Source organism: Haematobia irritans, chromosome 3 (assembly GCF_050003625.1).
Source record: "Haematobia irritans isolate KBUSLIRL chromosome 3, ASM5000362v1, whole genome shotgun sequence".
Classification (NCBI taxonomy): Eukaryota; Metazoa; Arthropoda; class Insecta; order Diptera; family Muscidae; genus Haematobia; species Haematobia irritans.
The window spans coordinates 183,068,330-183,084,363 of NC_134399.1; the positions used below are offsets into that span (position 1 = coordinate 183,068,330).

At 31.0% G+C, this 16,034-nt stretch overlaps 1 protein-coding gene and 1 long non-coding RNA gene across 8 annotated transcripts in view; one reads left to right on the forward strand and one right to left on the reverse strand.

Moving 5' to 3' along the window:
* Positions 1 to 16,034, reverse strand: part of LOC142229586 (uncharacterized) — a 436,426-nt gene that overhangs the window by 386,283 nt on the left and 34,109 nt on the right. The gene's annotated exons all lie outside the window — the stretch shown is intronic.
* Positions 1 to 16,034, forward strand: part of Nna1 (Nna1 carboxypeptidase) — a 403,238-nt gene that overhangs the window by 359,054 nt on the left and 28,150 nt on the right. For 5 of the 7 annotated variants that reach the window (XM_075300150.1, XM_075300151.1, XM_075300155.1 and 2 more), the window contains 3 exons: positions 3,551 to 3,675; positions 3,747 to 3,885; positions 3,947 to 4,441. In XM_075300150.1, the coding sequence (XP_075156265.1) occupies positions 3,551 to 3,675; positions 3,747 to 3,885; positions 3,947 to 4,441 (759 nt within the window). The remainder of the gene's footprint in view (positions 1 to 3,550; positions 3,676 to 3,746; positions 3,886 to 3,946; positions 4,442 to 16,034) is intronic. The other 2 variants (XM_075300152.1, XM_075300154.1) reach the window with 2 other exon arrangements.

Sequence of the window (16,034 nt, forward strand, 5' to 3'; positions counted from 1 at the left end):
TCTATAGTAATAAAATTTTGGCAAAATTTTCTATAGATAAAATAGTTTGGGAAAATGTTCTATAGAAATAAAATTTTTGGGAAAAATTTTCTATAGAAATAAAATTTTGACAAAATTTTTCTATAGAAATAAAATTTTGCCAAAATTGAAATAAAATTTTGACAAAACTTTCTATATGTTAGAAATAAAATTTTGGTAAAATTTTGTATAGAAATAAAATTTTTCTATAGAAATAAAATTTTGGCAAAATTTTCTATAGAAATAAAAATTTGTCAAAATTTTCTATACAAAATACATTTTGGCAAAATTTTCTATAGAAATAAAATTTTGGCAAAATTTTCTATAGAAATAAAATGTTGATACAATTTTCTATAAAAAAATGTTTTGGCAAAATTTTCTATAGAAATAAAAATTTGTCAAAATTTTCTATACAAAATACATTTTGGCAAAATTTTCTATAGAAATAAAATTTTGGCAAAATTTTCTATTGAAAAAAAAATGTTGTTACAATTTTCTATAAAAAAAATTTTTTGCAAAATTTTCTATCGAAATAAAATTTTGGTAAGATTTTTTATAGAAATAATTTTTTTCTATAGAAATCAAATTTTGGCAAATTTTTCTATAGAAATAAAATTTTGGCAAAAATTTCTATAGAAATAAATTTTTTTTCTATAGAAATAAAATGTTGGCAAAATTTTTTATAGAAATAAAATTTTGGCAAAATTTTCTATAGATAAAATATTTTGGGAAAATTTTCTATAGAAATAAAGTTTATGGCAAAATTTCTATAAAATTTTTCTATAGAAATAAAGTTTTGTCAAAATTTTCTAGAGAAATAACATTTTGGCAAAAAAAAAATTTTCAAAATTTTCTATTTCTATAGAAAAAATTTAAAAATTTTATAAAAGTTTTCTTCTATGGGAATAAAATTTTATATAGAAATAAAATTTTAGCAAAATTTTCTATAGGAATAAAATTTTGGCAAAATTGTCTATAAAAATAAAATGTTGGCAAAAATTTCTATAGAAATAAAATACGAGTATTGGCAAAATTTTCTATAGAAATAAAATGTTGATAAAATTTTCTATCGAAAACAATTTTTAGCAAAATTTTCTATAGAAATAAAATTTTGCCAACAATATGCTATACAAAAAAAAACTTTGTCAAAATTTTCTATAGAAATATAATTTTGGCAAAATTTTGTATAGAAATAAAATTTTGTCAAAATTTTCTATACAAAAAAAACTTTTGTCAAAAATTTCTATAGATATATAATTTTGGCAAAATTTTCTATAGAAATAAAATTTTGGCAAAATTTTCTATAGAAATAATATTTTGACAAAATTTTCTATAGAAATAAAATTTTGACAAAATGTTCTATTGAAATAAAATTTTTAGAAAATTTTCTATTGAAATAAAATTTTGAGAAAATTTTCTATAGAAATACAATTTTGCTAAAATTTTCTATAGAAATAAAATTTTGGCAAAATTGTCTGTAAAAATAAAATGTTGGCAAAATTTTCTATAGAAATAAAATATTGGCAAAATTTTCTATAGAAATAAAATTTGGATAAAATTTTCTATAAAAAACAATTTTTTGGCAAAATTTTCTATAGAAATAAAATGTTGACAAAATTTTTCTATAGAAATAAAAATTTGCCCAAATTTCTATAGAAAATTGTTGGCTTCTATAGAAATAAAATTTTGTTAAATTTTCTATAGAAAAAAAACTTGTCAAAATTTTCAATTGAAATAAAATTTTGAGAAAATTTTCTATAGAAAAAAAATGTTGACAAAATTTTCTATCGAAATAAAATTTTGACAAGATTTTCTATAGAAATAAAATTTTGGCAAAATTTTCTATAGAAACAAAATTTTGACAAAATTTTCTATAGAAATAAAATTTTGACAAAATTTCCTATTGAAATATAATTTTGGCAAAATTTTCTATAGAAATAATATTTTTGCAAAATTTTCTATAAAAATAAAATTTTGACAAAATTTTCTATAGATACAATATTTTGGGAAAATTTTCTACAGAAATAAAGTTTATAGGAAAATTTCTATAAAAATAAAATTTTGACACATTTTTCTATAAAAATTAAATGTTGTCAAAATTTTCTAGAGAAATAAAATTTTAGCAAAAAAAAAATTGTCAAAATTTTCTATAGTAATACAATTTTGGCACAATTTTCTATAGAAATAAATTTTTTAAAAAATTTTATAAAATTTTTCTTCTATGGAAATAAAATTTTGGCAACATTTTCTATAGAAATAAAATTTTGGCAAAATTGTCTATAGAAATAAAATTTTGCCAACATTTCTATAGAAAATTGTTGGCAAAATTTTTATAAAAATAAAATTTTGTCAAAATTTTCTATACAAAAAAAAACTTGTGTCAAAATTTTCTAAACAAAAAAACTTTTATCAACATTTTCTATAGAAATATAATTTTTGCAAAATTTTCTATAGAAGTAAAATTTTGTCAAAATTTTTTTCAAATATAAGTTTGGCAAAATTTTCTATAGAAATAAAATTTTGGCAAAATTTTCTATAGAAATAAAATTTTAGCAAAATTTTCTATAGAAATAAAATTTTAGCAAAATTTTCTATAGAAATAAAATTTTAGCAAAATTTCCTATAGAAATAAAATTTTTGCAAAATTTTCTATAGAAATAAAATTTTGGCACAATTTTCTATAGAAATAAAATTTTGGCAAAATTTTCTATAGAAACAAAATTTTGGCAAAATTTTCTATAGAAACAAAATTTTGACAAAATATCCTATTGAAATAAAATTTTGAGAAAATTTTCTATAGAAAATAATTTTGACAAAATTTTGGCAACATTTTCTGTAGAAATAAAATTTTGGCAAAAATTTCAAAAATAGAAATAAAATTTTGGCAAAATTTTCTATAGAAATAAAATTTTTCTATAAAAATAAAATTTTGGCAAAATTTTCTATAGAAATAAAATTTTGGCAAAAGTTTCTATAGAAATAAAATTTTGTAGAAATAAAATTTTGGCAAAAATTTCAAAAATAGAAATAAAATGTTGGCAAAATTTTCTATAGAAATAAAATTTTGGCAAAATTTTCTATAGAAATAAAATTTTGGCAAAATTTTCTATAAAAACAAAATTTCTACAAAAATAAAATTTTGACAAAATTTATATAAAAATTTGCTAATATAACAGTTAATATTTTTGTTTAATCATTGTCACATTACTCACAGTCTTCCAAAAGTAGCATTCATTCGTTTATTTATATTTAGTTATATTAAGATGGTTACGAGATATTTTATTTTATTAAATTCTAATTTATTTCTTCATTTGCTTATTTCACTAACTTCACTTTTCAACCTAGCCTAATTCGATAATACTTTTAATATTTATCTTTAATCACTGTCACATTACCCATAGGCTTCCAATAATAGCACTGATGCTATTAAACATTTTTTGAATAATTTTTCTTTTTTACTTTTATTTTATTAAATTTTAATTTATTTCTTCACTTGCTTATTTCATGTCACCCTTTACTAACCTCATTACAGTATTATCAGATTCTGATTTTCTTACGTCAACAGGAATGTTTGAGACTGAAAATCATAGAACGTCTGTTGAAAGAAGGTTCAAGTGCTGAAGAGCCCATAAATATACCATTATCGGATTATTCAAGGTAAGAGATATAAATGCGAGAAGCTATTGGATTGGATAACTTAAGAAAATTCCGTATATTCCAACGGATAGTGATGAAGGCAGTAGTTCCAGTTCCGACAATGAAGGCAAAGGATCTTCTTCCAAAGATTTCTCCGATTTAGAAGGACCCTGTTGTCATCCACTGAAAGCACCACCTTGTTCGCCAGAATTGGATATTGAAGCACGTAAAGTAAGTATTAGAAGTATTGGCATTAAGAATACAAATTAAAATCTTTTAAATGAATATTCAGTTTAGATATTCCCGCATGCGAAAGGTCATGCAAGAATTAGATCGAATTTACTTTCAACCATTATTTCATAAAAAGTCTCAATTTCTATTAAAATCAAGAAGACCACATCCTATACGAATAAGGAAAGTTGGGTATTCCAAAAAATCTTTGGGTAAATCCAAATCTAAAGAGATGATTATCAAACAAATTCCAATTCGCAAAATAGACAATGAAGAATCAAAATTATCTAAAAATTCATTAGATATGAATGTCTCATCGCTATCGAATCATTCTGGGGAAAGTTCACAAATTACGTTGCAATATGTTAAAGAAGTTTCCCTATTAAATGCTGAAAGTTTAATTTCTGTGAATACAATAACTGAAGTACAACCGAGGAATATACGAAGATGCAAGAAACGTCAAGAAATCCTTCCTTCCAAGACTCGTTTGAAAGTTTCCCGAAAACTTCGTTTGTGGTTAGAAAAACGCCAAATAATTATATTTCGTCGTAAACGGGTAAATAGTAAATTCAATTTTCAACAACGGAAATCCAAGTATATTCCGCGTACATTAATATGGAAATAATTTTGAACAAATAAATTCTAAATATATTTCAAATGGAAATTAAATGGTTATTTAGATAGTCCCATAGGAGCAATTCTATAAATTTTTTTATTTTCAATCACAGAAATGAAATTTTTAAAATTAAAGCTCAGTTTTAATTAGAAAAATGTTGGTGATATTTTTTTTTTTTTTCATTGTATCACTACTGTGGACCAAAGTATAAAAAGTTAGACGATAAAGGGTGATACGGTCAATATAAACTTCAATTTTGCATTTAAAAAACCTGAACACCCCTCATTTTGAAGGTGTGTGTGTGTAGAATGTAGCTCCTATTTCACTCTTCAGTTGTCAAAATGTCGTCCAAGCACGAAGAGCAGCGTATCAAAATTTTGCTCGCGCATCGCGAAAATCCGAGCTACTCGCACGCAAAGCTGGCAAAATCGCTAAAAGTTGCCAAATCAACCGTTACAAATGTAATTAAAGTGTTTGGGGAACGTTTGTCGACAGCCAGGAAGTCTGGATCGGGGGGAAATCGAAAACCGGAAGCCGCTGAGACGACAAAGAAAGTTGCCGGTAGTTTCAAGCGAAACCCTAACCTCTCTCTCCGAGATGCCGCAAATAAGCTGGGTGTATCGTCTACAACCGTGCATCGAGCCAAAAAACGAGCCGGACTATCGACTTACAAGAAGGTAGTGACTCCAAATCGCGATGATAAACAAAATACGACGGCCAAAGCGCGATCCCGGAGGCTGTACACGACGATGCTGACGAAGTTTGACTGCGTGGTAATGGACGACGAAACCTACGTCAAAGCCGACTACAAGCAGCTTCCGGGATAGGTTTCAAGCACATAAAACTGTCAAAGTTCGCAAAGAAATATCTGGTTTGGCAAGCCATCTGTACCTGTGGCTTGAAAAGCAGCATTTTCATAGCTTCCGGGACTGTCAACTAAGAAATTTACGTGAAAGAGTGTTTAAATAAACGTCTGCTGCCTTTCCTGAAGAAAAACGGTTGTTCCGTACTGTTTTGGCCGTGCAGGTGGTTCCCAAGGACAAGATCCGTCCCAACACGCCAGAGCTCCGCCCAATTGAGAAATACTGGGCTATTGTCAAGCGGAACCTAAAGAAGACCAAAACAAGTATATACGGCCGTAAGTTCGGCTAGGCCGAAGCTTATGTACCCTCCATCATGGATTGCGTAGAAACTTCTTCTAAACACTGCCATCCACAATCGAATTACTTAAGTTGCGGTAACGCTTGCCGATGGCAAGGTATCTTAAAACCTCCTAATACCATCTTCTAAATTGTATGTAAGTCCATACGTGGTATATACTAAATCAAAAAAGATCGATCCAATACGTATATAATTCAGTTTGACAAAGTAGACATAACATGTTGACAAAATTTTCTACAGAAATAAAATTTTAACAAAATTTTCTATAGAAATAAAATGTTCACAAAATTTTCTATAGAAATAAAAATTTTGACAAAATTTTCTATAGAAAAAAATTTTGACAAAAATTTTTACAGAAATAAAATATTAACAAAATTTTCTATAGAAATAAACTTTTGACAACATATTCTATAGAAATAAAATCTTGGTAGATTAATTTTGGCTCGAGTGGTAACCATGATTATGAACCGAATAAAATTTGAACAAAATTTTCTATAGAAATAAAATTTTGACAAAATTTTCTATAGAAATAAAATTTTGATAATGATGAAAATTTTATTATGAACCGAATAAAATTTTAACAAAATTTTCTCTAGAAATAAAATTTTGACAAAATTTTCTATATAAATAAAATTTTGGTAGATTATTTTTGGCTCTAGGGGCAACCATGATTATGAATCGATATGGACCAATTTTTGTGTGATTGGACCAATTTTGGTATGGTTGTTAGCGACCATATACTAACACCACGTTCCTAATTTGAACCGGATCGGATGAATTTTGCTCCTCTAAGAGGCTCCGGAGGTCAAATCTGGAGAACGTTTTATATGGGGGCTATATATAATTATGGACCGATATTAACCAATTCTGGCACGGTTGTTATTGATCATATACTAACACCATGTTCAAAACTACAACCGGATTGGATGAAATTTGCTTCTCTTGGAGACTTCGCAAACCAAATCTGGGGAACGGCTTATATGGAGGCTATATATAATTATGAACCGATGTGGACCAATTTTTGCATGGTTATTAGAGACCATATAATAATATCATGTACCAAATTTCAGGCGGATCGCATGAAATTTGCTTCTCTTGAGGCTCCGCAACCCAAATCTGGGGATCGGTTTATATGGGCGCTATATATAATTATTGACCGATGTGGACCAATTTTTGCATGGTTGTTAGAGACCATATACCAATACCATGCACCCAATTTCAGCCGGATCGGATGCAATTTGCTTCTCTTTGAGGCTTCGCAAGCCAAATCTGGAGATCGGTTTATATGGGGTCTATATATAAATATGGACCGATGTGGACCAATTTTTGCATGGTTGTTAGAGACCATATACCAACACCATGTACCAAATTTCAGCCGAATCGGATGAAATATGCTTCTCTTAGAGGCTCCACAATCCAAATCTGCGGATCGGTTTATATGGGGGCTATATATAATTAAGGACCGATATGGACCAATTTTTGCATGGTTGGTAGAGACCATATACCAACATCATGAACCAAATTTCAGCCGGATCGGATGAAATTTGCTTCTCTTTGAGGCTCCGCAAGCCAAATCTGGGGATCGGTTTATATGGGGGCTATATATAGTTATGGACCGATGTGAACCAATTTTTGCATGGTTATTAAAAACCATACACCAACACCATGTACCAAATTTCATGCGGATCGGATGAAATTTGCTTCTCTTTGAGGCTCCGCAACCCAAATCTGGGGATCGGTTTATATGGGGGCTATATATAATTATGGACCGATGTGGACCAATTTTTGCATGGTTGTTAGAGACCATATACCAACACCATATACCAAATTTCAGCCGGATCGGATGAAATATGCTTCTGTTAGAGGCTCCACAAGCCAAATCTGAGGGTCCCTTTATATGGGGGCTATACGTAAAAGTGGACCGATATGGCCCATTTTCAATACCATCCGACCTACATCGATAACAACTACTTGTGCCAAGTTTCAAGTCGATAGCTTGTTTCGTTCGGAAGTTAGCGTGATTTCAACAGACGGACGGACGGACGGACGGACGGACGGACATGCTTAGATCGACTCAGAATTTCACCACGACCCAGAATATATATACTTTATGGGGTCTTAGAGCAATATTTCGATGTGTTACAAACGGAATGACAAAGTTAATATACCCCCATCCTATGATGGAGGGTATAAAAACTGCTAAGGACGAAGAAGGTGGACAAGGTGGCTGTACAAAATCTGATGGCAGGTGTCAAGCGTGAGGCCCGGCAATTCGGATTTGGAAAAGCGAAAGCCTAACTGAATATTTTTCCTGAATTTTATACTAATTGAACTTGAAAAAGAAATTTAATTTGATTTTTTAAATAAACGGTTTCACCGATTTACACGCGTTTTCCCTTGACCAAATTTTGACCGTATCACCCTTTATGATGTAATCGGGATGAAATCCTTTGTCTATTTAATAGCACTTTTTTGGGGCACTTTTTATGATCAAATTTTATGATCGACGAATAAAAAAGCACAAATATTTTGTCCAAAAAGAAGACTGTAACTCGAATTTTATTATGATAATTTAAAAACGTTTAGGGAACAATAGGCGCACCCAAAGAAAAAATATTTTCCTCCGGAATGAAATTTTAGACAAACGAAATTCTCCTTTCTTACACAGGATTTTCTTTTAGAGCAAATAAACGCGGATTTATAATAAGAGATTCAACGATTGTCTTTAAAGTTTTTTATTTGCTTTTAAAGAAAATTTCTTTGTGACAAAAGAAAACTTTGCTTGTCTAAAATTTCGTTCATCGGAAAAGAAAACTCTTCTTTCAGTGTGAGAATGGGTTTATAAAAACTGATCATGAAGGACTAGATCTTTTAGAAATCTTCTTTATTTGTTTTATACCCTCCACCATAGGAGGGAATAACTTTGTCATTCCGTTTGTAACACATCGAAATATTGCTCTTAGACCCCATAAAGTATATATATTCTGGGTCGTGGTGAAATTCTGAGTCGATCTAAGCATGTCCGTCCGCCTGTCTGTTGAAATCACCCTATCTTCCGAATGAAACAAGCTATCGACTTGAAACTTGGCACAAGTAGTTTTAATTGATTTAGGTCAGATGGCATTGCAAATGGGCCTCATCGGACCACTTTTACGTATAGCCCCCATATAAACCGACCCCCCAGATTTGGCTTGCGGAGCCTCTTGGAGGAGCAAAATTTATCCGATCCGGTTGAAATTTGGTACGTGGTGTTAGTATATGGTCTCTAACTACCATGCGAAAATTGGTCCACATCGGTCCATAATTATATATAACCCCCATATAAACCGATCCCCAGATTTGACCTCTGGAGCCTCTTGGAGGAGCAAAATTTATCCGATCCGGTTGAAATTTGGAACGTGGTGTTAGTGTATGGTCTCTAACTACCATATCAAAATTGGTCCATATCGGTCCATAATTATATATAGCCCCCAAATAAACCGATCCCCAGATTTGGTCCATAGTTATATATAAGCCCCATATAAACCGATCCCCAGATTTGACCTCTGGAGCCTCTTGGAGGAGCAAAATTTATCCGATATGCTTGAAATTTGGTACGTGGTGTTAGTGTATGGTCTCTAACTAACACCAAAATTGGACCATATCGGTCCATAATTATATATAGCCCCCATATAAACCGATCCCCTAACAACCACGCAAAAAATTATTCATATCGGTCCATAATTATATATAGCCTCCACATAAAGCAATTCCCAAATTGTGCCTCCGGAACCTCTTGGAGGAGCAAAATTTATCCTATCCGGTGGAAATTTGGTACGTGGTGTTAGTATATGGTTTCTAACTACTAAGCCAAAATTGGTCCATATCGGTCCATTATTATATATAGCCCCCATATAAACCGATCCCCAGATTTGGTTTTGGAGCCTCTTGAAGGGGCAAATTTCAATCCAAGATTCGGCCTGGCCGAACTTACGGCCGTATATACTTAAAACTTTATAACAAATCAATTCACCAAAATTTTGTCTTCAAGATAATAGAACGTTTCCAATGTGAAACTACCTTCGCTGTTGATATCTTGATGGAGAGGGTGACTTCCCCTTAGATAATATTTTCTAAAATATTTCCTATTGAAGTAGTTCTCAGAGTATTACAAATTCTGCATGTGGAGTAAAAATGGATGTAGGGACCCAAGGGCTAATTTACACTTTACTCTTCTTGGCCAAAATTTCTACTATTGTGAAATCATTTCTGGAGGGTTTCAGCTCTAAATTTTGTCGGTTTCTCTGCGTATATCCTGATCATATATTCCATAAATATCGATACGAGCATATAATAGGCGATTTGCTTCAGTTACAAATTAGATGTTCTTTATATTGATATTGTGGTTTTCTGTTTTGACATATCTATTATTTTGTAACTTGCGAACTGAAAGTCACTAGAGATGAATCGTGAAATTTCATATCATCTTTTATTTATTTTTCCTAAAAAAGTTTTCACACATGTTTTTGGGAATTTTTGTGAGAAATTTTAAATTAAGTTGGATATTTTTGGAGATAAAAGCGTTCCAATTTGGTAACAAAATAATGGCAAAACTGGTCGTACAGGATCGACATTTTAGACAAACAAAGTTGTCTTTTATCGGTAAAAAGAGAATATAACATATTAGCGAAAAATTTTTGGTCGCAGTACGAGGGCGGTTCAGAAACTACTTAGCCTATCAATGAAAGAGAATAGTTAGTTTTTCAAAAATATTTTTATTTTTCAATATAATCTCCTGAAACTTCAATACACTTAGTCCAACGATTTTCTAGCAATTCTATCCCTTAATTAAAACAGTTTTCCTCAAGGTCTTCAAAATAGTGGTTTACAACTGTAATGACATCTTCATTTGAGGTAAAACGCTTGTCAGCAAGGAGTTTTTTAGATTTGGGAACAAGTAAAATTCACTGGGAGCTAAATAAGGTGGGTGGTCAAGCAACTCGTATTTTAATTCGTTGATTTTAGCCATTGTTAAAACACTCTTGTGCGCTGGTGCGTTGTTTTGATGAAAAATTATTTTTTTGTGTTGTAAGCCAGCACGTTTTTCTCGAATTTGTACATTTAATTGATCCAAAAGGTTGCAATAGTACTCTGAATTTATTATTTTACCCTTTTGCAGATAGTCAATCAATAAAATACCTTTGAAGTCCCAAAAAACCGTTGCCATAACCTTACCAGCCGATTGAATTGTTTTTGCCTTCTTTGGGGCACTTCCTCCAGCTTCAGTCCATTGTTTGGATTGTTCTTTTGTCTCTGGAGTATAGTAGTGGATCCATGTCTCATCGACAGTTATGAAACGACCCTTATAATCCATTTTATTTCGATTAAAACGATCCAAACAAGCTTGAGAAATGTTCATTCTTATACGTTTTTGATCGACTGTTAACAAATGCGGCACCCATCTTGCAGAAAGCTTTTTCATCTGTAGTTCTTCATGCAAAATTAAATGGACCCGATCATTTGAGATGTCCATGATATTAGCAATTTCCGCACTTTTATTCGTCGATCATTTAATACCATATCATGCACTTTGGCTACAATTTCTGTTGTTGTTGCTGTTTTTGGACGTCCACTACGTGGTTCATCTTCAGTGCTTGTACGACCACGTTTAAATTCAGCAACCCAATTTTTTACTGTTGCATATGAAGGAGCACTTTCACATAACACATTCACCATATCATTATGAATTTCTTGTCCGGATAAACCTTTTTTACGTAAATATTTAATGACAGCACGCATTTCTAATTTTTGCATTGCAAAAAAAATTGCGGATGCATCTTTTTTGAACACCTGCTTCTATATGAAGGAGTTGCCATATCGAAACAAAATTTAACATGTGTTCATAACAGAGATGGAAGTTTCCAAAACACTTAACTTTTTTTTGTTTATACCGCGCTTTTTGTGCTAGGCTAAGAAGTTTCCGAACTGCCCTCGTATGTATTAGAAGTTTAGGAAAATTAGAGTCATTTTTACAACTTTTCGACTAAGCAGTGGCGATTTTACAAGGACCATTTTTGTCGAAATCAGAAAAACATATATATGGGAGTTATATCTAAATCTGAACCGATTTCAACCAAATTTGACACGCATAGCTACAATGCTAATTCTACTCCCTGTGCAAAATTTCAACTAAATCGGAGTTAAAAATTGGACTCTGTGGTCATATGAGTGTAAATCGGACGAACGATATATATGGGAGCTATATCTAAATTTGAACCCATTTCAACCAAATTTGGCACGCATAGCTACAATGCTAATTCTACTCCCTGTGCAAAATTTCAACTAAATCGGAGCACAAAATTGGCCTCTGTGGTCATATGAGTGTAAATCGGACGAAAGTTATATATGGACTATAGTACTAATTGTTCTTCTTGTGCAAAATTTTAAGCAAATTAGGGTAAAACTCTGGCTTCTGGGGCCATATAAGTCCATATCGGGCGGAAGATATATATGGGAGCTATATCTAAATCCGAACCGAAAATCAATAGGGTTCTATTCTGAGCCAAAACACATACTTGTGCCAAATTTGAAGTTGATTGGACTAAAACTGCGAGCTAGACTTTGATTACAAAAATGTGTTCACAGATAGACGGACAGACGGACATGACTATATCGACTCAGGGAGCCCACCCTGAGCATTTTTACTAAAGACACCATTAGCCCAATTCTCAATAACAACTCCCTGGGAATTTTTTCCTATTCCCTGTTCCCCTATTCTAAACAAAATCTCCCTGGGGAATTTTTCTTTATTCCCTTTTCCCTTATTCTAAACCAACTTCGAAAATGGGAAATTTTTCCCTTGGGGAAAAATTGGTATTACAAATGACAATAAAAAGGGAAAAATGATGACATTTTTTGGGAATAATTCCCCCAAAAAAATCAAGGGAGTTGTAACCAAAATGCAGAATTTCTCTGTAATTTGTCAAAAACCTTAAATTAAAATTGATGATGGGATGCATCCAACTACCGAATGCTCATGGTCACAGATCTGTACATATTTTAAAATTTATATAGAAAATAAAGGGTTTACATTTAAAGTATAATAACCCTTCCTGCTTTAATGTAGGTGCTTGTTTCTTAAAGGAGCAATAATGCGAACATCTGTCCCGCGTGGCGTAAAAATCTGAAGAAATTTACTAGTTTTCTTCTTCCGTTTTGATGAAATATTTCCCTTTCGGGCATAGGTGTTCTTTAAATATATTTATGACTTCTTTATGAACTTTGTTCTGGCTACTCTGGGCCACAGATATGTCTCGATCTCTTCCTACGCCCTTTTTGGTAGCCTAATCCAAAAGACTTGCGTTGAGGTGGAATATGGGCTGCTAATACATCCAACAGGTATTTGAAGGCTGGATTATTTATAATCACAATGGACTGAATGGTCTAAGTGAGTCCGAATCAAATCGGGCTGCCACTTTAACCCTATAAATCCCATGAACTAAGTAACAACCTCTCCATGTACAAGTATGAAGTTGCAACGTTTCAGGCAACTCAAGTGGGTTAATGACATCGCGTAGCTTTCTCCTTTCTATCCTTTAGACATTGTTACGTTGATACGTCTCTCCTCAGCTACTACCATAAACACGGCACTAAACATTTTTGGCGTTTTTCGCGTTAAACTCAACTTTTACATAAATTTAATACAATTTCAATCAAAATGTTAATATTAAAAATTTATTAAAATAACAGTTGAAGTAAAACAGCTGACTTCGAATACTCTGAATTATTTCTCCCATGTTATTCCCTTCCCCTGTTGTTTAGAATAGGAGGATTTTATCCCCGGGGAAAATGAATTCCCAGGGAACACATTCCCTGGGGAATATTCAGAATTGGGCTACATGTGTCTATCTCGTCTCCTTCTGGGTGTTGCAAACATATGCACTAACTTATAATACCCTGTTCCACAGTGTGGTGCGGGGTATAACAAACATATTCCTGCAAAGTCTTGCCGAAATTTAGAGCAACAAGAAACTGCGCATCAATTGAGTTAATTTATCTGCTTTATATTGAACGGTTTTAATACAGTAACCACGAAAAGCGAACATAGTACTTACCTTTATGCAAAACTAGCAAAACTTTACATAAATAAAATAAATAAATAAACGAATATTTAGACAAAATAAACTATGCGCGTTTCGATTAATTGTACATTTAAAACATAAAATATAAAAGGAACTATGACATATAAAAGCCCATTGTACATATCTGTACAAATTGTGTTTAATATTTAACGAAAATAATTACGTTTTTATTTGTACAGTTTTTAGTCCTAATTGCATATTTATTGTGTTAACTATCTCAAAAAAAAAAATCATCAAACTGTTTCGCATCATCAATCTCAATAGAATATTGTATCGTTTTTTTATTTGACGTTCCTTCAACGACAATGTTAATTACGTCTATTGTGATGATGTCCTCTACCCCCCTACACAAATAAATTAACATGAATCAGTGGGCAAAATGTGCCCCTGGCAATGAACTTTTAATTAATTTATTTTTCTTCTCTACCTAAGGCATCCTGGCTTCTTCTCATTTCACCTAGAAATTCGATTTAAATGTAATTTTTACAATTTTACAAAGGTGTCGACGAAGAAAGACAATTAATTTTCAATAGCAAGATCACAATAAAAAAGAGACTGGGTAGAAAAAAAAAACAATGAAAACAAAAAACACAAATGAATTGTTCAATGAAAAACGGAAGACAATTTAAAAAAGAAAATGCCAATTTGAATAAAAAGAAAGAAAGGTGAAAATAAATGTAGCAATAGATTTTACGTCATGGGCGACAAGGTGGTGGCATGAAGTGTCTCATTAGAAGGCAATAATAATGAGTACGATTGATAATAGAATCTTATTACGTTTTAATCAAACAACAATTTAAAAATAAATTTTGAATAGAGATTTTATTCCAAATACAATGGATTTTCTTGTAATATTATGAATGTGGAAATTTTTAGTTTCGTCGGTGAAAATCGTAAATATTAAATTTGTGGGTGATATGAGCTTACATGTGAAAATCGGGCTGTACAAATATATAGCCATACCTGCTCTAAACTGATATGTCTGATGTTATTCTCCATCAATAGAAATCATGCAGCATTAAAAAGCTAAATGATTAATAAATGAGGAAACACTGTGACATCTGCGTTTGTAATCTAAATATTCTATTATTAAAAAAAAAAAAAAAAAACAAGTATATACGGCCGTAAGTTCGGCCAGGCCGAAGCTTATGTACCCTCCTGTCATTCACAATCGAACGAATTACTAGGGTTGCGGTAACACTTGCCGATGGCAAGGTATCTTAAAAATTCCTAACACCGTCTTCTAAATTGCAAGGTAGTCCATACGTGGTATATATTAAACTAAAAAAGGCCGATTAAATACGTATATAATTAAGTTTGACAAAATTTTTTTATAGAAATAAAATTTTGACAAAAGTTTCTATAAAAATAAAATTTTGACAAAATAAAATTTTGACAACATTTTCTATAGAAGTAAAATTTGGACAACATTTTCTATACACAGAAAAAAATGTATGTATTTAAACTAACACTAAACTTAACTTATTTTTATTTGACAAAACATTATTTGCTTGTAGTTAGATTTTATTATTTTTATGGAAATTTTCCACAGCTTAATGAAATCTTACTTTCTTTAAGTATGTCTCAATAATTATATGAACTAAACGTGAGTATAAAGTTCAATGACCGTACACATAAGATCAATATCAACTAAAACAAATGAAAATTCCGTACAATTCCCAAAAATAGTACGAATGAACTACCGTATGGTTAAAATGGTCATGATTTGGCGCCAATGATTTTCTTCTTTACTTTTAGTTAATTTTTTCTTCTATGAGATGTTGTAATTTCGTGAACTGCAGTTAAAAAGTACAACAGGACATTAAAATGTCCTGGTTTTAACAACGCTTTGTGGAAATCTTAAAATGTGGAGTAAAAGTTAGTTCAATTTTCGTGCGTGGTAGTTCATTCTTCCTATAAAACAGTTCACTTTTTTTATAGAAATAAAATTTTGACAAAATTTTCTATAGAAATAAAATGTTGACAAAATTTTTTATAGAAATAAAATTTGGACAAAATTTTTTTATAGAAATAAAATTTTCTATAGAAATAAAATTTTGACAAAATTTTCTATAGAACAAAAATTTTGACAAAATTTTCTATAGAAATAAAATTTTGACAAAATTTTCTATAGAAATAAAATTTTCTATAGAACAAATATGTTGACAAAATTTTTGACAAAATTTTCTATAGAAATAAAATTTTGGTAGATTATTTTTGGCTCGAATGGCAACCATGATTATGAACCGATA